Source organism: Botrytis sinoallii (assembly GCF_014898435.1).
Source record: "Botrytis sinoallii strain Bc 23 chromosome Unknown BSIN_003, whole genome shotgun sequence".
In the NCBI taxonomy this organism is placed as follows: domain Eukaryota; kingdom Fungi; phylum Ascomycota; class Leotiomycetes; order Helotiales; family Sclerotiniaceae; genus Botrytis; species Botrytis sinoallii.
Window position 1 is genome coordinate 1,701,776 of NW_024066030.1, and position 23,778 is coordinate 1,725,553.

Sequence of the window (23,778 nt, forward strand, 5' to 3'; positions counted from 1 at the left end):
ACATGATACCAGCATAATTTGCATCAGCCTTTGGTTTGCTTTTACATCTTACATTCAATGGTAATTAATTAGCTTTTAATAAATATCATGATTTGAAATATCAAGTTGTGCTATTTGTAATTTGTGTTTTGTTGCCTTTATTATCGTGCTCATAATTGAGGACCAAGTGGACCGAAAGGACAAATTGAAGTGAACTTGAGAAGTAGTTTTGAAGTCAAAACCATGTCTCCCTAAGATCTAAATTCACATTGCAATATGAAGGAAGGGAGGAAGAAGCGCTCGAAGAATCGGGGATTCATAGTAGCTGATACTGGTACTCTTGATTTTTGCCGCTGGTAATGATTTCCCCTGATTTGTTTTGTTTTGTTAAATTTCATTTCATCTTGTTGGGCAAGACAGAAATACAGAAGTTATCAAGATCTTCAGCATAGTATAAGATCTTCATGTCTGGAGACCAGGTGGTGAATATTAGCTGAGATGGGATCAAGATGGAGATGAGAGTAAGTTAGCTGGTTATTATGATATTACAGGGAACTTGGGATTTGATATACTATATTAGCTAGATGGGTGGTTGAGTGAGAGAGAAGATAGATGGATAGATATCTAGGTAGGTAGGTATGTAAGGACTGGGAAGCGAGGAGTTTGGGGATGTGTGTGTGTGTGTGTGGGTTGGTGATGTTGATAAATTGTGTTTGGGTTTTGATAAATTGGGGAGATGAGATGGAATGGAAAGGTGTGGGTATGGTAGATTGGGTATGGATGTGTATGTGTATGTGAATGTTCCCAAAATGAAATTAAATAAGGATATATTTTTTGTACAAAGATAGATTCTTTCTTGTCTTTAGTGGTATTCTGGGGATTCATTGGTAGGTACCTAGGTAGTGAGAGAAAGTTTCGAGCTAGATGCAATTTAGGTGTTTTGTTGACAGCCCTGGAGAGTTTTGTTGAAAGAGTAGGTGTTGTTCTCGGTGTGGACTTTGGATATCTGATATATTCTTGAGTATATTCACTTGAATGTATGTATGTGTCTGTCAAGCTGTATTCAGTATTCTGTGTTGAGTGTTCGGGATAGAATTTCTGAAAAACAACTACCCAGATGTCGCTTTGAAGAGTACGGCTAAGAGGGTAATTTTACTACGAGGGCGTCCGCTGAGAGATTGGGTGCATTGTGGTAATGGGATTGTTGAATACTGGATTGCTGAAGATGAGATTATTGAAGGATGTGTGGTTGTATAATGACTAGTTTGGAAATTATCTTGCAAAGAGGGAGAAAGTCATAGTGGGGTTTTGTTATGGAGAAGTTCTCCGTGTGCTTGTCAATTTTGTTTGCAATTCGTAAGTTTCCTTTGTGTGTTTTATGTTTCGTGTTGCGTGTTTGGTTTTCTGCTAGCTGAGTGCTGCAGGTGCAATGGATACTGGAGAGGTGCGAGTGTCTAATTTGGGTTTGATGGATGTGGTGATCTTGGATCGGTTAGGTGATGAGTATATATCTTTGGTTCTGTCTTCTCGGCTTTGACCCTGGGTGGGAAGACACTAGAGATATAGTGGGATTAGTAGGGAGATGAAACGGTTGGTGTCAAACTGGTGGAGTTAGAAATTTTATTATTCAATGATCTTTGTGAAGTTGACAGGAATCAGAGATATGGCTGCTAGATATACCCAGAGTTTATAAAGAAACATAGTTTTGAAAGACATCATGTAGAAAGAGAGAACAGAGGGGTCGAGTGCTCATGAGCTATTTCTAATATCTTCCAGAAATGTCTATTTCCTTCAAAATATCTGTTTTGGGGTGAAACATTCGATACCTGAAATCTTTTGACTCTCTCAAACTCCAAAGAAGGGAAATCGTTTTAACATATGAGACATAATCAGTTCATGTAATTCTTGTGAGTATTATTGAAACATCACTTAGGTTGAGTGAAAAATGAAGGAGAAGATGAAAGGAATATTTGTGCATGAACTGAAACATACCTATGTAGAATGGAGCAGAGTATATAAATGTAGTGCATAGTGTGAGGTCAATGAAGTTTTCATGTTATTCAGAAGTTTTTTCAAGCATACTCATACTAGGCAGTGAGGAGCAAGTTACCCCTTATTCTAGCATTTGATCAGCATAATTTCACATTCGCCAAAACCAAGCATCAAGCTGTCGTTCAAGCTTGATCTCGCAAATGAAGATTGAAACCTTAATATAGTTACCTAGGTAATGATGAATCTGACAACAAGATAAGCGAATCTATTAATGTAGATCTCGTGACCGAGAACTATAAAGTTTGAAGACGGATAATCGGATGAACAACAATCCGAAGTTGTTATAGGATTGCAAAATTGCTTAATGAACGTAATGATAAGTGAAGGGGGATCGGAAGTAGAATTACGAAGGTAGAAAGAAAGTTTCTTTGTGGACATCATCTTTGGTTCCGCTTTTCCTAATTACTATCTGCTTGTTTTCATCGCATCGGGCTGCTTCTGCAGGATCTGTATTGCTATAATCACTCTTCTAACCTTCGCACAGCCTTCTTGCCAAGAATCACATGCGTGCCAAGTCGGTACTTTTCAGCCCTGCTCTCGCCTGTGGATAGGAGTTGGAGCGTGCCTTGTGCATAGTGTATCTGTCTCGACCGAAGACCTCTCAATCTTCTCAAATATCATGTCTTTCCTCTGCATCGATGTGACTAGATAGCAGTGCATTGAATATAATCCAAAGTCTGCAGTCATGGCAAAGTGCAACAGTCATCCTCTTAATGTTCCCAGTGAGTTGTATCATCGCAGTACCTACGTCGAGAACTAACTGCCAATAGTCGTTGAAAAAAACATCTTGGGGAACTTAGAGGCCCATGATATTCCGTTAATCATCTCTTTTGTATGCAGCATAATCGCATGCAGTCTATCGTTTTACCTGATCTGGCGCCATCTCAGTAATTACGTCCACCCTAAAACGCAAAAGTTGTAAGTCGACCAGCTTTTGACCAGATTCTGAAAATTTCTGACAAAACTGCTAGAATTATACGGATTCTTTTCATGGTCCCTGTATACACAATATGTTGCATATTCAGTATCCAATACTACAGGGAGAATGTTTACATTGGTGCCATATACGAATTTTATGAATCAATTGTCATCGCTTCGTTCTTTATACTGCTCTGCAGATATCTGCATATAGAAATGCATTCGCTTCGCAGAGTCTTTGCTCTTGTCCAGCCCAAACCCTGGTTATATCCAGTCCGATTCCTAAGAATGAAAATCTGGCGTAAGAAAACCACTTATACAGAAGATGGGCTAAAGTGGTTTGGAGTGAGTATTCCCTCAGCAGCTTTCAGCCCAGAAGAACTTGAAAGCATTGCTAATGAAGGGTTTTGACAGATAATATGGGCTGCCGTATTTCAGTTCTGTGTGGTGAAATTCCTCGGAGCTCTTGTAAAATGTATTACAGAAGCTGCAGGTGTCTACTGCGAAGAATCCAGCAGTATTAAACATGGCAGGATTTGGGTACGTGAATAAATGTCTTGGAAGTGAAGAAAGGGCCTCACAGACTGAGTACCGCAAGTAGATCCAGATCATTGAGATTATTTCCCTGGTCACCGCCATGTTCTGTCTGCTTCAATTCTATAGCCAGACTAAGGTAGTCCTCGCGGAACGGAACCCCCTTCTCAAGTTCGTGGCCATCAAGTTGGTTGTTTTCCTATTTTATGTCCAGTCGGTAAGCTTGTGCGATTTCTTACATATGGTTCCCAACGTTAACACCACTAGTTCATCTTCGGACGGCTTACCGCCGAACACGGCAAATTACAGCCTACAGACAAACTATCGTATCCTTCAGTATCTGTAGGCATTCCGAACACTCTTTTATGCATCGAGATGGCAGGTGTAGCAGTCCTTCATCTTTGGGCATATCCGTGGCAAGAATACGGCGGCAATATGACTCGGACGTCGGAAAGTCCCAGTTCCGACAACATGATGCACTTCCCTTGCCAACAAACCTCTTTCCCACTACCCTGGTGGCAAGCGCTTGTCCATGTACTCAGCTTCGGTGATCTTTTAAAAGGAATTGTGGAAGGCTTTCATGGACTTCGAAGCAGTCGGCGTAATGCAATAATGGCCCACTACATGGGTGCAGGGATCGAGGGCAGGGCAAGCCCGCACAATACAAAGGATCTTTCTGACGCATTGGACCTGGTGCATCGAGCCCCGGGTTAACATTGAAGCTTATATTGGCTACAGAGTGTGTAATCTGAGGATTAGGATCAAAACAGTGATAGAACAAGACATTGTAACGAGGGTTAGAATTGGATATTATTGTTAGGTTGAGGGAACATTCAAAGCCTTCCAATGACGAAAATTTGCTGCTGGTTACCCGCCTTACTGCTAAGCTGCTTCTATATCGCTTAGATTGGGTTGAGCCAATGGGAAGCCTTGCTATCCCCTCACCGTTCGTCACAAGATGAGCAACGGAGATACGCAGAATACCACTGGTTATTGGAGCTAAATCTCAGACTTACGGGGAATACAATGCTTGTGCACGATAATTGAAGATTTCGTAGTTACTGTCATTCGTTTGTTTGGCCTACGTTCTTCGCAGCAGAATGAAGTAAACCTTTGGTAGGGATCGAAGCCAGTCCTACCCCCAAGCATTGTGGTGAGTGATACCTCAGCTAAACTCAAGATCTAAGCTTGATTACATTGCGCTTCAGAAATATGTCACACTCTTTAGGATGTTACGGGAGTGGGGTTGATGGAAAAGGTCAAGATCATGTGTTTAAACTTCTTCGAGCTTGGCAAGCTGTCAGAAGTGAGTAGTACGAACCAGTAGTAATTTTGGGTTTGACGTATTTCCGGTTCTCGATTGGCACAGAAACGAGTCGTAAAGACTCCCGACAACGAATATTAAGACCAGACCATAACCCACACCTGCTCCCGTTCTCGAACCTAAACTTCTAAAAGAATAGCTGCAAAACTTTGTGCATCTCTATCTGTCTCAGTGAGAAGCGGCCTTGCGAGCTTTAAATTTCCAAGCCAAAGAGAATTGCAGTATACAAGTAAGGGGGCGTCTAACAAGGACCTTGGATCAGGAGCTTGACTAACTCTAATTGACTGACCCTCGGGGTACGTCTAACCACTCTACAAACATTCGGGGGTATATCAAGAACGATCCTTAAAATTCGTGCCAACAGTGAAGTGCAAAAAGTGCCTTTCATCCTACAGCATGAACCAGGGACTACCAAGGCATCCACACTTCAAGAACCATCTTGCTACATAGCGCGAAATAAAATTAACCTTTTCCTGTCCCAGCCTCTCTATTCTTTCAGACGTGTTCCGAATTCTATGACACCGCCGCCCGCGTGCTTTCCCTGGTCAAGCGCACAGCTTGTGCAGCCATCTCCTGTACTTTCACCATTCCCATAGATGTGAAATATCCAGGTGTGCAAAGATCTCGGTTTTTGTCCCTTCGGTATCCACCAGCTTGACGTTTGGCTTTATGGATGCTGGAAGATACGGTGGTCTTGTGTTGCAACGGTACTCACGTTGAAAGTGGGAAATGATCGTTAATTGCCCAATCTCCCAGCAGCTTAAATCTCAACCTGGCAAGCCATCACACTTCAGACAGGAGAACCATGCAAGAAAGAGGACAGCTGTCCATGAGGTGTAGTGATCTGCACCCAAGAGGCCTACGAATAGCGTACTACCGAGGCTCGCAGGAATTGAGTTCATTTAAGGGTCTTAGCTAGCGTTGCTTGTTAGAAATAAAAAGCATTGCGGAGCCGGAAGCGGAACGAGAAGAATCCGAAGCACCGGATAGCTCATGGATGAAAATCGTTATTTGTAAATTAAACAACTTGAGGACTCTGGGGAGGCGGGGATGTGAATCAAAGAATCTATATAAACACAAAATAATGAATGGTGTATGGGGGAGCTGTTCTTCGGTAGTTGATCAGGTTGAATTTCAATCGATGTTTCTGCAAAAGGCGAACGGGTGCAAGATTCTCCGAGGTCCTCCAGCTTGGAGTATCTGTGGCTGTGGCACTAATCCTGACGGGACCTCGGGAACCTTGCTGGAGCAGATTAAATTGTGGCTGTGTCGCTATGCAACGCAATACCTGTCACGCACGGATGTGAGATCACAACGCTTCCAATCTTCTCCTAATCTTTTCTAATACTCGAGTAGCTAGAATAGTAAAGACCTCAATCAGTATCAGAGACTGATCATACACTTGCCCCGTTATTCAAGCTTCGCGATAACAAAGTAACGAGAAGAGCAGATACTAAAGACAGGCGAGGTCATGGTTTCACTGCAGATGGTGGAAATATCCTATGGCACTTGATGATCAACGAGCATAGAGAACGTAGTGAAATCTTTTTCGATCATAAGATTGACAAAGATTACGCGTGGGACTTTGTTCCGTTACGTCGAGTTCATGCTGGCTGGCTGTCTGTTCAAAACATATATCTCGCTAGAGCCTACTTGAAGCAGGTACCTAGCTATAGGTAGCGATGGAAACTTGATGTAACGGTCATTCGAAAACATATGAAAAGATCTACATGATCGATGAGCCTGTAGGATTTCATAATTAGTTCGATTACATAAGAGTAAAGTGTAGTTTTGAATGACAATCTTGTATTTGATCAATATCGAGATTCCAGTTGTCGAGAAGATTATCGATATTTAGATATCATACCAATGTGACATGGAAAAAACTACAACTTCAAAAGACGGTCTCTTCGCGACCCTAACTTAGACTGGCTTTCCTTATTGCAATTCCTACATGTATATCAAAGCCTTAAAATTCAAAGGAAAGAAACTGCTCTATAATGACATCAAGTACATGAGCAGAATATCGAAACTACCTGAAACTTGACGTGAGATACGCCACCAACCCATCAATCTCAGTCAATTTCACCAGAATCGTCATCATATTCTTTTAAATCAACCACATTGCTATCATCTTTGTTTCCCGTAAGACCATTACTTGAGTTTTCTTCCTCGCTTTCTTCGTCAGAACTCTCAGTTTCGGCAAAAGTTGCGTTGTTCTCATAATCAAGAGAATTTTCTTTAATCTCAGGCTCGGCTTCAGGCTCAGGGTCATATTCAGTACCACGCTCCTCGAAAGAACAATCAGGCTGTAAAGTGTCTCTTGATCGGTAGCATTTGAAACAAAGATAAAAGTCCCAACAGGTTTGGCATTCAAACCATGTCCCCACAATTACCTATGATTGTTTTTATTAGTAGATGCAAGATTATTGTCTCAAGTGAGTTGAACTGAGTAAAATTCTGAAGCTTACGAGTAGACATCCGTCACACCATCTAGAAGGTTTCACGGAAGCTTTCCTTGAAGTATGATGTTTTCTGACCCATTTCTCACCATCTGGGGATAGGGTATCCGGTGTCAGAAGTTTTACAACTTCTTCACTAGCTCCGTAATATCGAGCGACCTTTAAAGGGGATCATTCGCGATCAAGTCCCTCCCCCTTCACCAAAAGACTCCCACCATTCGACAATAAGAGCTCGATAATTTCAGGCTGACCGTCTATTGATGTATCCCATCTTCCACAAATTCTAGCAGCCCACATAAGTGGTGTCCAGTTGTCACAGTCAGGGTAATTGACGACGTCTGGGCCTAGGGAAGCTATCGAGCGCTCAAGTACCATTGCAACCAAATCAATTTTGCCACTAAGTACAGCGTAGTGCAAGGGTATCCTCTTTAGTTGGTCTTCTGCCTTAATAAACTTGTCATCGGAGAGTAGATTGAAATGGTCGACTGTGCGGAGAGCTGCGAGGTGAATCGGTTTTCGGCCCATCCAATCTGCAACATCTGAATCCGCTCCTCTGTCCAATAGAAATTTGACAAGTGAAGAATCGTTGTAAAGACAGGCTGTATTGATTGCATATCCTATTCTTCCGCCGTATGCGTTGATGTTCGCCTTAGCATCATCGATGAGATATGATACCAAGGGAAATTCATTACTATCTGGACATTTTGGGCTGCAACAGGCAGTCTGTAAAGCTGTACCATACCAATTCGGACTTGCTAAGTCCACATTAATTCCAGACCCTTTCTCTACCACACATTTTATGACGGGTAAATCGCCAGTCCAACAAGCAATAATAAGCGGTGTGCCAAAAGTTCCACCCGTAAGATTTACTTGCGCATTTTTATAGAGAAGATATTCAACAATTTCGGTATTGTGACGTAAAATTGCGATGCCTAAAGGGGTTATGAATTTTTTGTTGCTGATTTCTATACTGGCTCCGGCGTTCACCAAGAGCTTGACCCAGGTCAAGGGAGTCGTTCTTCCTAAAAAATGCAGCGCAGTATTCCCATCATCGTCAACGAGATCCAAATCAGGACGATATTCAAGTAAAGCTCGCAAAGGTCCGTCAGAGGAAGCCTCGTTGGTAAATGCAAATTGCAAAGGGTATTTATTCAAGTAACCTCGCTGATTGAGATTTGCGCCAGCCTCAAGCAAGAGCCTTACAATTTCGGTGTGTCCTCCGCGAATTGCAGCCGTCAAAGCTGTATCGCCCTCGTAGGATCTGGCTGCAGCGTGGTGGTACCGGATATTCAAGTCCGGCTTATATTGCAGACAAACTCTTACGACCTCAATCTCATTGTATTTGCTGGCGAGAGAAAGTATGTTGCCACCAGAGGAAGTTCGAGTAATGTCAGCACCATTTTGTAGGAGAATACGCACAACTTCAACAAAGTCGAATGCAATGAGCAAAGGGCCCCACCCGGCATTCAACTTCTCATCCATTTCAACGTTTGCTCCCAAATCCAGTAGTAGTTGAACAGTTTCCGGTTTGTTAGAGCGGGCTGCGAGATAAATTGGGGTGACGCCCTCATCTCCTGAGACATTGACGTCCGCATTTCTTTCAGCAAGGAGCTTAATTATATCGGTCGAACCAAACTCTGCAGCCGTTGAAATCACAGAGTTCTTAAATTTGGAGGACTCGTCTACCTCATTGATATCGGCTCCGTTGTCCAAGAGCAATTTCACTAACTCAACATTCCCACCACCCTGAACAGCTCTAGTCAAAATTGGTGCATAATCCGACCCAGCTTTCCAGTTCGGATCTGCTCCATGTTTGAGCAAGAGCTCACACATTTTTTTATTTAAATGGTCAACACCAAACCACAATGGAGGGCGAGAGCTTTCTGAAGCTGTTGTAGGAGCCCCAGCTTCCACAAGCGCACGACAGCATATGGAAAAGCCGTATGCTAAGGCTTTGATTAAAGGCTGAGTTTCGTCACCCGGGTAGCTTTTGTCAGCCCCTGCACTCAGAAGTCTGATATGAGAATTAGCACAACTGCTTGTCCTCTGAAGAATCTCACTACTTACTCCTGAACAATTTCATGATGGCCACAGAAGACTGCGGTTTGGAGCGCCGACAAGCCAGTATCGTCTCTACAGTCGATATCTGCTTTAGCTCCTAAAAGTAACTTAATCGACTCGAGGCTCCCAATGGAACACGCTATATTTAATTGAGGGTTTCCGTTTGATGACCAATTGAGATCTGCATTTGCGGATATTAGCAACTTGACAACCCGTCCGTGAGTCATTCGTACAGCAAGACAGAGGGGTGACATTCTAGGAAGCGGCTCGAAATCAACTGCGACACTTTTTCCGATGAGAAATTCTACGGCATCGTCTAGTCCGAGCCAAGCCGCTCTGCACAAAAGTTCGGTAGAATAATCATATTTGTCAGATAAACTCGAGGTACATTTAAGAAGAGTAAATAAGACGCGGTAGTCCGCTGAGCGAATTGATAGTTCAAGTGTAGGTTTGGTCGGACTGAAGCTGTTTAAAAGAATTTCTAGAGTATCCTCATGACCATGACGCGCTGCTTCGACCAAGGCCGCATCGTATTCATTATGTAGATCTTGTGAGTATTTGTTTTTATGGATTATCGGAGCAATAAGTGTATTGAGTCCTAGTGAGCTCAGAATCACGAAAGCTGTTGATAGAGGGGCTTTGGGCCTCGTAATAGGATGCGATAGAATGTGGTAGGTCTCCGCCCAAATATCCCTGGTCTCTGTTTGGCCTAGAAACGTCTCAACCGCAACAAGTAGATCACTTGATTCTAGTCCTTCTGAGATAGCAAACTTGCAATGAGTTGGCCATTGAATCGTGGCGTATGAGATAAGATCATGTCTGAAATCAGATACTGGACATACGTGCGGACCTCCATGGAGATCGACACGATAGAACGCTGCTGCGCGTTTTTGAGATTCGATTAAAGACAAGTACCCAAGGCAGAAGATTGCAATATTCTTATGAGATCTTACTCGGCTCCCGCTATAAAACCATGCATTTGTAGGAGCCAAAGTCGTAAAGAAGTGTCTTATAAATGGGTGACGATATGAAACTTCGTTGTTCTCTACGACCAATATGCCACCAAATGTCTCATGAAGCTTTTCCATAAGTTCTTCCACCGTGCATTCCTCCTGATCTAAAACTCCCGCATCAAGATTAACGTTAACTCCCCGAAGCTCCCAAGTTGTCAGAGGATGGTGGGAGTAGGTTACCCATTGGAGGATCTTTTGAGCCCAAGGCTGTCTCCATGCAGGCACCGAATGCATGATTACTGTGAGGATATGTTCTGGAGTGACAACCGACAGATTTCGCAAAATTTCTTTCAAGCATGATTTTGTTGTTGAATGAGGCTTAAACCTAAGCCAGTCTAAAATCAAATGACACACGTAGTCTTCATTAGCTTGACTGAGTATCTCTCTTAGCGAAGCTTCGAGATCACAATACTGTGGGCGCTCCTGAAATAATCGTAATAATGCATATGCTACTGCAGATGGTGCTTTCAGCTGAGGAGTTGAATTGGGCTTGTGTTGATCCATATTTATAGTTAAACATTTGGACAGAATTGGCTGATGGTTTTTGCTCGTGACAATAACCTTGAATGGAGTTTCAGAAGTTTTGGAAATAAATGCGAGATTGGCCAAAAACCACCCACAATCTTCTTCGCACTCGTCTATTCCGTTGATAATGAACCTCACATTGTCTATCGAATTGTCGATGCGCAGAAAATATATGAAATTGAGTAGATGTTGATTGGTCCAGCTATGGAAATTCAGGAATCTTTCAAGATTTTTGTTAAGGCCATCAGAGCACTCGCGATAGTGACTAATTAATTGTGCCAAGAACGTGTAGAACATAGACTTTAAATTGTTGTACCGTGAGTCATGCTTCCTGAATTCAAAATAAAGAACAGAGGTGTCGGTTGGTGCATCTTTCCAGGATTCAATTTGCTGTGTAAGGAACTTCGTAAACCGAGAAACATCAAAATTGCCATGCATATGGAGAATGTTTGTATTTTTGGCGCTCAACCATTCTTGGAAGTTGGTATTTCCAGCAATCCAGGTTAGGTCCTCAGAGTTCGAGAGATCGTCAGTCACACTGGGAGAGTATACAGGAGAAGCTTGTGATAGCATAATTTTCAGACAACGAGACAGAGGAGAATCAGAATCCGAAGAATATGAAATAAAATCGAGAACACCTTCAGAAATCTGGCTGTGATCCTTTGAGCTACAAGGAAGCTCTTTTTCAGGACGATCAATCCCTATTCGTCGTTCAAAGGGAACATCCATCGTTGACATAAACTCGTCAAATACCTATATGATTAGCCAACTGTTCTTGAGTGGAGTTTTTGGATAACAAAACTGATGTAGAGCCTAACTTACTTGCAATACATGATCCGTGGACGAGGAGAAGACGGTTATCAGTCGGACATGAATGATTACTTTAGAATAGATAAACAAGCTGTTGATATCAACAATTGCTCGGGAAAGTCCGTTGACAGCGGCCATGAAGTTCTGTAGATGCAATCCGCCATTTTTCAAGAGCAGTTTAGCAATAGATCTTTCCATATCCTCAAAGGATCGATGTCGATGGGGTGCACTAAAAGAGATCTAAAATTGATCAGCATTTTTTGATCTGGTGAGAGCCACAACCTCAGCTACCTACCATGGCTACAGTCGACGTTCTAATACTTTCATCGTTTGAAAGATCAAAGCCAGCAAGAACGAGAGCCTAGTACGGATGTCAGATTGAACTATATCGAGTAGGAAATTAAGGGAGGTTCATCTCCAATGGAGTGGAAACAACGCTGTGCTTAGAGGCTGGAGCGAGCCAGAAGGACTGAGAAGGTTGGAGGATTTGACAAAGGTTCATCTTCATGTCAAACAGGTTAGCCTTCTCTTATCCTACTTTCTCGAATCACAAGATTATTAAGCTGCATGTGTGTAGGATCTAGAAAGCCACAGTCGCATGCAAAAGAAGATTGATAGCTTCTGCGATCGACTTAATAGTGGCACATCGAGTGCTGAACAGCAGAGAACTTTTTCATTACCTGTTGAGCAGCCAGTGCCACTCTCTATTCAGCCTAGGATCATCCAGGTAAAGCATAGCGATGAAGATGGCCAAAATAGACGGTTACACACCATTGATTTGGCAGCCTCCGAGATGAAGCAAGAACATATTTTACAACCTCATAGATGGCTCAATTGTATGGATGAATTCAAAGATGTGTTCCAAAACGTCTGGTCCTGGACGATGAAACAAAAACTTCAGCAACAGGAAGCTCTCATGCAGCCAGTAGAAATCGCGCTAATAGATGACGGCGTAGACGTTCTTCAGTCTCGGCTTCGCGGCAAAATATCTGACGGCAAAAGCTTCGATTACGGAGACAAGGGTGCTAACCGCATACGGTCCCATTGGATCTCGGAAAGAGGTCATGGCACTATGATGGCCAAGAACATCGTCCGCATATGCCCAATGGCCAAGATCTATGTGATCAAGCTTGAAACGCATTTCGACCATAAAGAGCAGAAGGCCAGAATTGGGGCAAGAAGCGCTGCAGAGGTGAGATCAATTATGTGTTCCCATGACTGCAATCAAACTTAATTACGCGTGCTGATTCATGGTTTAATGCAGGCAATTGATGCGGCAGTAGATCGTAAAGTGCAAATAATTTCAATGTCATGGACAATCAAGCAACCCGATAGCAATAGCGAGGATAAAGAAAAGTTTGACTCGGCAGTGCGCCGTGCTGTCAAAGAAGGGATTCTTCTGTTCTGTTCTGCAGCCGACAAAGGACTACATCAAGACAACGATTATCCCGCCGCCTCTAATCCCACCAAAATGTTTAAGATAGGCGCTGCAAAACCCAACGGCAATGTTTGGGACTGGGTGCCGAACATCATACACTTGGACTTTATTATCCCCGGGTACGAAGTCGCAGAAAATGCTTCGCTCGATGATGACTCCAGCCAGGAATTTCAGCCACAGACCGGGTCCTCCGTTGCAACTGCTCTAGGTGCTGGCCTTGCTGCTCTTGTAATTTGCTGCGTGCAACTAGCTTCAATACATACGCAAATGTCTCGGCAAAAGGGCCATCCAGATGTACCAAGCTCTTTGACCCTTGATGATCTTCGACATTTCAAAAACCATGAGAATATGAAAGCCGCCCTTGGAACCATTGGCACTAGCCCAGATAGCGACAATAAGTTTATTGAGGTATGGAGACTGTTTGACAAGGCAGCTAAAGATATGGCTGGAAAGGACAAAGAACAACAGTTAGGGGTGATAGTGGCATTGGCTTATAAGTTCAGGACTTCTTGATAATTTCATTGGGCGCTGTAAAGGGAACCCACATATTTCTCCATTACATCGTATTCTCCCTCTAAGCGGTCAGAAATTTCCTTAATGTTACCTATGTAAGAAATCCGAACTTAGGAGTCCAATATGTTCATATTTAGTTGGTTTTCTAGTGACTTGAATTACCCTGTTAAATACTAAATAATTTCAACAGCCCAAATTTTTATGAAACCGCTTAATCATTTTTTCAAGCGAGCCTTGAGATGCCATGGCTAATTTTCTATAAAAGAGAGGATGTTCTCACAATAGCTTGGTACAACAAAAACGATAATATTCAGGCAAATGTTGTCTGAAATGTCATCTTTTTATATTGGTACTATCTATCACTGCCTAGGGATCTGAGAACTACTGGAAAGGGAGGGAAAGCCAGAGCTCGTCAAATAGATTGATGACTATTCAATCTTTGTTAGCAGTTCCGAACCCGAATTTATGTCAATGGAACATTGTTCTCGAAGCTCCACATCTGGCTTTCTCGAAAAGCAAATGGCGCTAATAGGACGATCCAAATATGGTTGCCAAAAATTCGGGCCCTGCAAACCATTTATTAGCCAAAGGAACTCGGTCGATAAAAGACGAAGCTTTTCTTACCTTCATTTGAAGATGCTCTTCGCCTGGGAATACCACTTTCCATTCAAGCTGACTCATGCCTGCTTCAGCTGCTGCCTGACGATAAATCTTCTCTTGCAAGAAATAAAATTCGAACTTGATGTCGTTCTCACCCATTCCTACACTAGAAAAAAGCATCTTGTATCCTCCCTCGACGATCCCAATAACATCATAGACTGCACCAAGATGTGCCTCTATGTGTTTGAGTGGGTCATTTGGTTGAAAACTGTCGATTATCGACGCGTTAACAGTCAATGCGATAAGGATTCCTCCAGGCTTCAGAGCCAAATAGATATTTTCAAACATTCTCCGCATCTCCTCTCGTGTTTCTGCATAATTCAAAAACCAAGCTGCGACAACCATATCAAAAGTTCCTTCTTGATCACGAAGCTGGACCTCATTCCAAATGGATGATTGAGCACAATCTGCAGTGCAGAAAGTGACATGATCTTTCATCTCAGCTGGAATCTTGGTTTGAGCAGCAGAGACCATGGCAGATGAGATATCAACCGCAGTCACATGAGAAGCCCCCATATGTAACATTTTGGAAGTGTAGAAACCTGTTCCACACGCAAGTTCAAGGATTCGCTTGGATTGAACAATGGGGCCAAGGTGTTCCATCATAGCTGCATGATTTATCTGCTGAATTGGAGCATCGCAAAAAAGGTCATAATTGGCACCAATCTCGTCATACTGTGTTGACATTGTCGCTCAGAGTATTTAAGCAAGGTTCGACATTAATTATGATCATGTATGAGGAGTAATAAGGGAGATGCGGCCGATGGTAGTCAAACGCCCCATTTGGATTTCATCCAGATTGATATAGTCGCTACGTGCATCGCGCGCTCTTTCCTTGAATTTGATGGATGTAATCTACATATCCCTATTTTGTAACCCTAATTTGGTCAGGTCCAATACCTAGATATAGAGTGCATTATCTTCGGGTCTTTGCTTTGTGATTATTGGCCGTATTGTCTATGCCACTTTCCTCATTTGTTAAATGTTGCGGTCGCCAGGTTGCACGAAGTACAACACTATAGGAAGGCGCACCTATAAAGGATGTGATGGTGGGCGATGTGAAAAGAAAGAAGCTAGCAAGAGTGAAGGTGCAGATGCCGGATAACGATGATGGAGTTATAATCACCTGAAAGCAGATTGAGGCAAGCACTCGAAGACAGGGACTCAACAATCATATAACCCTCTAAATACCTATCGCTGTCCCTGGAATACTCTATTTGGGGAGGTAACAGGTCCGCAATTGCACTCGTCTTCCTTGTGATTCTTGTGTCTCTTCACATTTTCCTCAATAATGTTGAGATATTCCAGCCTTTGAGTCTTAAACTTTTCCTGGTAGTACCGACTGACCAATATTTTGGTCTCAAAACTAGGCATTTCCCAATGTCTTTTGTCAGGTCCATCTCGTTCATCTGTAATGTTAGTCGCCAAGCTCTTTGAGCTACTTGCGACATCATCATTCCATTTCTGCCTCTCAATATCTAGTAGTTTTTCATCCACGACAAAATTTTCGCTTTCAGCTATGTACCTTGCAACAGAGTAAGGTGGAAATGGTTCTGGAGCTAGAAGGGGTGTATCCCGCGCTTTTGACAACTCAAACATCTCAATACACCTGCAAGGAAGATGCCATCCATCCTGAAAAACAACGTCGTTCTCTGTGCAAGGGTGAGGGGGATCTTGACCAGCTATAAAATAGACTTTTTTTACACCACCGAATGTGCCTAGTAATCTCGTCAAGGATTGATGTATGCTGCCGTCCGAAGTGCGGGCAAAATTGGGCAACCACCTTATTGGTAATGCAAGGTTATCTACTCTGCTAAAGCCTCCTGTATCTTGATTGCCATGAGTTGACCGTGGAAGGGAAGAGAGGAAATCACTAAGCTGGACGGCTACATGTTGCTGAGGCAGGTATAGAATATCCCTTTTGAAGTCAAACCAAGTTTCGGGAAGAGTGTGAGTGCCTTCGCGATATCCATTTTTGAAGGTGCGCTCATAAAATCTTGTTGCGATATGATAAGATTCTCGATTGACAAACAAGATGTCAGGAACTGGAGTTTGTGACCTGAATGCCCAAATGTCGCCCACAGAATTTGCAGGTGTCTTGATGGGTTCTTGAGTTAAAACAACCACCCTAGGTAGGGGAATACAGTATTCCCATACGATTTGGCGGATGTCCGGGGGAAAATCGTTAAACTGAGGGAACGACGCCGACTTGATCTCTGTTCTCGAAGATAGAGACATTATGTTGTGAATGTTGATGGAATTACTTGTGTTATTGATGAAGGCGATTTAAGGGCTTATGTAGGCGCAGCAGGAAAAGTTAAATTCTGACTCAGCATGTAGGAACTTGACCTACCTACACCACACTGTGTTGATTATCTTCAGCATTTTGAGCATAATTGAGTATTTATTCCACGGTGAATTTTTGCAACTTTGCATGAGACAGATAATTCGATTATAGACTTTTATTATTGTTAAGTAGGTAGTTATGTCTATAATCGAATTACGAATTGAACACAAACATGGGAATGCCAAAAGTAGCCTGCCTAGGTACCTAGGTAGCCTTTCAAGACAGGGAAATAGGTTAACTAGAGCAGGCAAATAAGAGTTTAACAAAGTCAAAGACAATAATGACGAGTCACTGTTGATCAAATAAAAGAATCTAATAAGAGTATTACATGCAAGGAAGAATCAACAATCATATGGCAACTGTTTTTCAATTCTATTCCCAGTCATTTGTTATGTTCTGGTTTTTCATACAATAACGGAAGCTTGATATTGAATTACTGGCCCCATTTCAATCTTTTCCATGTCGATGATTTTGTAGTGGAATAATTATCAGACTCTGAAGCTCTTCATGAACTATTCAGCCTTAACACCGCGGCCCCGGTTGACAGATCAAAATATGACAATGAAAGAAGTAAACGAGAAATGAGTCGTCGAGAATGATACCAAGGCTAAGCAAAGATGCGATTTTTGAATGTACGTGAGATAATGTGACTGCGCCGAAGAGCATAAGTTCATGTATGGCTAGACGACCACTAGAATATTGATTCAGGCGACTCTTTTCGTAGAGGCGCTCCTCGGCCAGAAAACTCAAGGGACAGTGAGTGCCACATTCATCCCCTAGCATAAGGATGAAAGCCTCTATTGCCACCCCTTCCACCACCTCTGTAGTTCGCACCAGGCTTTCCAGCATTCTTCGGACCTGTCGGAGCACCAGCAGGAGCATTCGGTGCGGCCGCAGGAGGAGCAGATCCCCTATCACTTCCTCCACCTCCACCTCCACGACCTCTTCCACCACCAAATCCACCACGAGAGCCGCCACCACCACCACTTCCTGGTTGAGGAACATCGTCATACATACCCTCCCAAGAAGTTGGTCCACCACCTCCGCCCATTCCATATCCACCCCCACTACCGCCACCTCCATATTGAGATTGTTCGCGTTGAGCACGTCTCATTTGTTGTTGTTCGTATTTTTGTTGCTCAAAGAGACCTTGTTCATAGGCATTATAGCCAGGTGTGCCCATTCGACCACCTGGATTACTACCACCTCCTGCTGGAAAGTTACCTCCTTGTCCACCCATGGCCTGTTGCATCTGCATTTGTTGCATTTGCTGCATCTGTTGCATCATAGCTGGATTCATACTAGCCATTGCCGCCATTCCAGCCGTTGGACTTTGAGGACTTTGACTACGCGCGCCAGCACCTCCTCCCCCTTGCATTTGTTGCTGCATTTGTTGCATTTGCTGCATCTGAGCCATTTGGGCCATCATGGCAGGATTCATACCACCTGGCATCCCGCCTGGCATTTGTCCTCGTCCTCCTCCCATGGCCATTTGTTGTTGCATTAGTGCAAAATACTGTTGCATGCGCTGCCAATATTGAGCCATTAATTGAGGAGTCATACCACCTGGGACATTCATCTGACCACCTTGTTGCTGTTGATTAGAACTCTGAAATTCGTCATTGGCGTTTCCTCCTTTCTTGAATCGACTGCCTCGTGGCCCCCTGGTTTCTTCCTCTTCTCGTATGTTGCCTCGAGGCTGGGCTTTCTTGACCTCGATTGGCTTTCCATGAATTTCGAGTGGAGCCTCCAAGCATGCTTCAACAGCGGCTTCACTATCGAATGTGACGAATCCAAATCCTCGTGGTCTACCAGTGTCTTTGTCCATCATAAGAGTAGCATCTACAACTCGTCCAAATTGTGTAAAGTACTCTTTGAAATCTTGTTCGGAAGCATCCTGACTGACACCACCAACGAAAATCTTGCTTGTACGTTCTTGCTCATCTCTGGGAATAGCGCGTTTGGGATCAATCTTAAAATTTGAATGTGAGTGAGTGCCTTTTGAAGCCATTGGGAGAAATTTGGAAGGATAAGAGCGTAAAGAATTGTTAAAAGTTTTGAGATCGGGTCTTACTATTTTGCCGTCAAGGTAATGTTCTTTAACCATGACAATATTGACAGTCCGGGCATCTTTGAATGTCAGGAATCCAAATCCTCGAGATCGACCAGAGGCACCATCTCTCATAACAGTACATTCAAGTACTTCACCAAATTGTGAGAAGTAATCCTTCAATGATTCTATAATCTAATGTTAGTTGTCATACAGGGGTTAAGCGTGACTATGATATTTGGCCTTCTCACCATCTGTCGTTTCCCAATTCAATCCACCAATGAACATTTTACTAAGCAGGAAAAAGTTAGCATTCTGGCTATACTTATCAATTCATATGGCGACAATGAGAACAGGCAAAGAAGTCGCTCCATATTAGTTATCTTCAAAGCAATCAGTGCAACAGTGCTTTCTCCTGGGCTGTTTCACATCTCGGGGACGAGATGACATCCTTTCTCGATTGTTGACTGGAAAAATAGTTTGTAACTGGGCTGCAGGCGAAGGAGCAAGGGTGGGTTGAGGTTTAAGGGACCACATCTGGCATTTGATGGAGCTTTCGACATTTCCAGCATGATGTTAACGCCAGGTACACACCCAAGCAATAACCGTCTAACATTGCCTGCAAATCATGCAATAACGATAGAACAGATGGCACCATAAGATATCCAAAAAAAAAATCGCGTTTTTTTGCTATCGTGATGCTAGGTACTGGCGTCGAAGCTATGGGCTATGGCCTATCTGTGTCTGTGGCTCTATGAAGATTATATCGACAATAGGCTATGTAATAGTAGTAGTAGTAGTAGTAGCAGGTTTGACTATTGCCGTTGTGGATGGCGAATGCATGTGGTGTGTATACCCAATTATCTCAAATCAAATGACTCTGAGCTTATTCCAACGCCATTCCCTCTCCATGCTCCCTTAGCCTTGAATCAAGTCCAAAGTAAATACCCAATGCCAAAGCAGGATATAATATTGGATCAAGCGCTCCAAGACCCCTTCACATAGTCACATAAACCCCCGAAAGCTCCCATCCAAATTTACCCGTCTCCATCTCGTTTGATTCCATTCATGATTACAACTCCAGTTTCCAGATATGCTGCCAGCTCATATCTCGACCTCTGCATCAATCCCAACCCATCATATCCATGATCTCCATATACCATGCTTGGTGTGAGTTGAGCCCGGAGCTCCGTGACTACAGTCATATTGCAAATGTGCAGAATAGCAATGATAAAGTGTAAAGGAAAAAATCTGTAATCTTACCCGTCTTCCTTAATTCCTGGGCCTTGTGCTTCATCCCTGCTGGAAGGAGCATCATAACCACCCCCATTGCCATTTCCGCTTCCCAGATTGAAATCTATGTCCTCATCCACGTCTTGTTCACCGTTGTACATTTGTTGATCTTCATCTCCATCTCCATTTTGTGGATTTTGTTCAATATCTTGTTCGGCTTGTATTTCAGCTTTGGTTTCTGTAGTTGGGGCTGATGGTTGGGCAGTAGGTTCAGCCAGTGCCTCTGATGGATTTGCGGCGTTGTCATCTTCGGTGTACCTTAATGCAATGTATCAGCTGAATGTTTTGCGACGTGTTGAGAGGTGCGACCAGAGAAATTTTGGAAAGTAGGTGTGAGGTGAATAGTACATACAAGTCAGCGAAGAGATCTTCCTCGAAATTCTCGGCTTCAGCCATGATGAGTCTGTCCGTTTTCTGTGAGATAAGTTGATCCAATTCAATTCAAGGTAAATTTGTAAAACGATGCGCGACTGCCGTTTCGTGTACTTCTCGATGAAGAAGCTTTGCGAAAGGGCTGCAGTCTTGATCGCAAGTTACTAGAAGTGTTTAGAAGATTCAAGAAGTGTGTTGGGAGAGTTATTGAGGTTGATGCGGAAATGGAAAGGAGATTGTAAGTGATGTAAATCGAGAGAAAAAGATTGATATAGATTCCAATTCAAGAGAGTCAATATCTAAATGGAAGGTCTGCTAAGGAGGAAAGGTCTTAAACCCAATAATAACATTTGAATCGATAGCATGGCGGGCCCTGGTCCGTTCCGCCTTAGTGTGATTTTAGCGTACCAATTCTGAGCTAGCGGGGCTTTCCCCGCCTGAGCCTGCGCAATGTACCCATACCATACCACATTCAAACAAAAGGAACAGTATTGAACAGTATTGAACTTCGAAATATAGAAAGACTACGAAAGGAATGAAAAACAAAGTATTGCAACTAGGCCATCCATTCTATGAGGGGTTGTGAAGATGTTCTCTTCTTCCAATGGTAGCAAAAAACCAGTACAACAGGTATGCAATGCCAATGTCCAAGTTGCCTGTATTATCCAGCTGACTCGAGCCACTATTGTAGGAGATGGTTCAGGTTGGTCAGTTTACCCCCCCCCCCCCCCCCCCGTACCCTCTGTCTTGAAGAATGCGCAGAGTTCTGCATGCTTTACTATGCGCGATACGTTCTCTATATCTGACTGATAACTGACCTCACATTATAGAGCGTGCTGAGTACGTTTCCAATCGAGATCTCTTTGCGCTCCGCTTGGCAGAAGCTTTGAGTTGCAGTTTTGAGATATGAATCCCAGGGACTGACATGAACAGATCATCATCTCCTTTTTGGCGTGCCCGAACAGCAAGTGGTCGCCGTGATGCATCGCCTAAGAAGCAAAGTAGCGATTCGGGACCCGGGCTTGTTGTGGGGGCTGGATACTCTCATGCCGACATACTGAAGTTTGATAACCTGCATGTTTCACAATGTCATCGTGTTGTAGAATACCAGCTAACCTAGAGTTTAGATCATTATCTAACACCTCACGCCCCCGAACGCCTCCTGCCAATCCTTCGCACAAGCATCGAAGCAATACTCCACCGCAACGAGGTCCGGCAACATTGTCCCCGCCACCTCGTAGAACCTATACAGATTTCATATCGCATACCAATAACGATTGGGCTGCAGATGATGAAGAGGAGGAAGAAGATGAGTATGGATATGAGGATGATGATGGAGATGATTTTGGCCTTCCAAGTATCTCCAGCAAGAAGCGCAAGAACCAGAGCCGTCTGAAAAGTGCGTCAGCTGGTACCGCAGTTGAAGAAGGTAGTACCACTCCGTGGCGCTCTAGTTTTGGGGCGAGTGCAATGGGCTTAGGGTCGCGAAGAATGTCAAACAGTGCAGATATTGCGATTGAAAGACCAGCGCCAAGTTATCCAGTTGCAAAAAAGAGCGAAGGGAAGATACTCCGGCCTCAATATAAAGAAATACTCCGGGATCCGGCAAATTCTCTACACCTAATAGATCACCCTCCAGTACCACCTAATGCCACATCGAAAGAAGTAGAAGCACACGGAGCCCGGATAACGCGAATAAACAAATTTAAAAAGATATTACAAGCTACCTCGATACCTTTGACCGAACTCAGAGATGCCTCTTGGAATGGAATACCAGAAGAAGTTCGTGCGATGTCGTGGCAACTCCTACTTGGTTATCTTCCGACTAGCAGCGAAAGACGCGTAGGCACACTGGAACGTAAACGAAAGGAATATCTTGATGGGGTACGACAAGCTTTCGAAAAAGGCGGCACTAATTCTGCTCCCACTGGCAAAGCCAGAGGACTTGATGAAGCAATTTGGCACCAGATCAGCATCGACGTTCCGCGAACTAATCCTCACTTGGAGCTTTACAGTTATGAAGCTACACAACGATCTTTAGAAAGGATACTATATGTTTGGGCGATTCGCCATCCTGCAAGTGGTTATGTTCAAGGCATTAATGACCTTGTCACGCCATTCTGGCAGGTTTTCCTCGCAACCTATATCGCAGATTCAGATGTAGAAAGTGGCATGGATCCAGGGCAGCTCCCAAAACCAGTGTTAGATGCAGTTGAAGCAGATTCATTTTGGTGTTTAACAAAACTTTTGGATGGCATTCAGGATAACTATATTTTTGCGCAGCCAGGGATTCAACGTCAAGTGGCGTCACTTCGGGATCTAACCGCAAGGATCGATGAGCCATTGGCCAAGCATCTCCAAGCAGAAGGCGTTGAATTTATACAATTTAGTTTCCGATGGATGAACTGTCTTTTGATGCGGGAGATTAGTGTTCAGAATACTATTAGAATGTGGGACACTTACTTGGTTAGTAACAAATTCCCCCTTTCTTTTCCACTACTAACACGAACAATTAGGCCGAGGAGCAAGGTTTCTCAGAATTTCACTTATATGTGTGCCTCGCATTTCTTGTAAAATGGTCCTCTAAATTACTAAAGATGGACTTCCAAGAGATTATGATGTTTCTTCAAGCGCTACCAACTCGCAACTGGACGGAGACTGATATCAATATGCTTCTGGGAGAAGCATTCGTATGGCAATCCCTTTTCAAGGGCTCCTCGTCACATTTACGTGGCAGCAGTAGTACTACACCCTCGAGTGCCCCTTATTGAATAATCTTTGGGTAGAAGCATTATACCAAATATCCACACTATTCAATATTGTGGACGAATGACTGGGATTCAGGTTATAGGTTATGGCGTTATCGGCGAGTGGGACATGAGAGACTCATAAGTCGAATGTATATAACGACAGAGCCACAGAGATGTATGGATTGGCAGAGGAATAATCATGCGTGTTGAGCTTTTGATATCACGGGATTTAAGACTAGGACTCGGATTTGGCCGAGTCGTTCACCTTTTGGAGGGAGCTCTTGAATTTTAATGTCCGCCGTCTAAACTGCTTGGGTTGCATTTATTTGCACTTCCCAAACTAGGCAGGTTAATAGAAGACAGAGTTTGAGATAAACGTGTATTGATCCATTCCCACGTGTTATGTTGCGTTGAATCATGTGAATTAGATAACAATGCTGTGGATGATATAGTAGGACAACTAATTACGTCTCGTTAGTGTGATGTAGGAATGTAACCATGGGTTGATAACAGTCATCATACTTGACGATATCCTCAGCGGAAAATTAAGAGATCATCTTCGGTATCTCTGAATTCACCCTGCACAATATGTAACTTTGTTGATCATTGCATTATTGATTGAATACTAAAAAGATTCGATATTATATTCTACCGAGAGTTGTGTATAGCAACAAGTC

General features: G+C 43.3%; 7 protein-coding genes across 7 annotated transcripts; 3 read left to right on the forward strand and 4 right to left on the reverse strand.

The window, feature by feature from the left end:
* Positions 1 to 3,165: 3,165 nt before the first annotated feature.
* EAF02_002204 (uncharacterized protein) lies at positions 3,166 to 4,197 on the forward strand (the record flags this gene model as incomplete). The annotated part of the gene is made up of 4 exons (XM_038898252.1): positions 3,166 to 3,294; positions 3,364 to 3,489; positions 3,551 to 3,700; positions 3,751 to 4,197. 4 exons carry the CDS (start codon positions 3,166 to 3,168, stop codon positions 4,195 to 4,197), a joined length of 852 nt encoding a protein of 283 aa, XP_038761944.1.
* A 2,514-nt stretch (positions 4,198 to 6,711) lies between these two features.
* EAF02_002205 (uncharacterized protein) lies at positions 6,712 to 11,976 on the reverse strand (the record flags this gene model as incomplete). Its single annotated transcript, XM_038898253.1, has 6 exons — positions 6,712 to 7,203; positions 7,279 to 7,428; positions 7,471 to 9,283; positions 9,337 to 11,621; positions 11,691 to 11,918; positions 11,974 to 11,976. The coding sequence occupies 6 exons, from the start codon at positions 11,974 to 11,976 to the stop codon at positions 6,883 to 6,885; spliced, it is 4,800 nt and encodes a 1,599-aa protein (XP_038761945.1). The 3' UTR covers positions 6,712 to 6,882.
* Positions 11,977 to 12,276: 300 nt separating this feature from the next.
* Positions 12,277 to 13,629, forward strand: EAF02_002206 (uncharacterized protein; the record flags this gene model as incomplete). The annotated part of the gene is made up of 2 exons (XM_038898254.1): positions 12,277 to 12,870; positions 12,943 to 13,629. The coding sequence occupies 2 exons, from the start codon at positions 12,277 to 12,279 to the stop codon at positions 13,627 to 13,629; spliced, it is 1,281 nt and encodes a 426-aa protein (XP_038761946.1).
* Positions 13,630 to 13,966: 337 nt separating this feature from the next.
* Positions 13,967 to 15,226, reverse strand: EAF02_002207 (uncharacterized protein). Its single transcript, XM_038898255.1, has 2 exons — positions 14,254 to 15,226; positions 13,967 to 14,195 (listed from the first exon to the last, which is right to left on the reverse strand). Exons 1-2 carry the CDS (start codon positions 14,974 to 14,976, stop codon positions 14,058 to 14,060), a joined length of 861 nt encoding a protein of 286 aa, XP_038761947.1. The 5' UTR covers positions 14,977 to 15,226; the 3' UTR covers positions 13,967 to 14,057.
* A 254-nt stretch (positions 15,227 to 15,480) lies between these two features.
* EAF02_002208 (uncharacterized protein) lies at positions 15,481 to 16,527 on the reverse strand (the record flags this gene model as incomplete). Its single annotated transcript, XM_038898256.1, has 1 exon — positions 15,481 to 16,527. The coding sequence occupies one exon, from the start codon at positions 16,525 to 16,527 to the stop codon at positions 15,481 to 15,483; it is 1,047 nt and encodes a 348-aa protein (XP_038761948.1).
* Positions 16,528 to 17,405: 878 nt separating this feature from the next.
* EAF02_002209 (uncharacterized protein) lies at positions 17,406 to 20,375 on the reverse strand (the record flags this gene model as incomplete). Its single annotated transcript, XM_038898257.1, has 4 exons — positions 17,406 to 18,874; positions 18,938 to 18,978; positions 19,950 to 20,237; positions 20,332 to 20,375. The coding sequence occupies 4 exons, from the start codon at positions 20,373 to 20,375 to the stop codon at positions 17,406 to 17,408; spliced, it is 1,842 nt and encodes a 613-aa protein (XP_038761949.1).
* Positions 20,376 to 20,939: 564 nt separating this feature from the next.
* EAF02_002210 (uncharacterized protein) lies at positions 20,940 to 23,122 on the forward strand (the record flags this gene model as incomplete). Its single annotated transcript, XM_038898258.1, has 6 exons — positions 20,940 to 20,981; positions 21,043 to 21,058; positions 21,182 to 21,191; positions 21,285 to 21,425; positions 21,479 to 22,817; positions 22,868 to 23,122. 6 exons carry the CDS (start codon positions 20,940 to 20,942, stop codon positions 23,120 to 23,122), a joined length of 1,803 nt encoding a protein of 600 aa, XP_038761950.1.
* Positions 23,123 to 23,778: the final 656 nt, after the last annotated feature.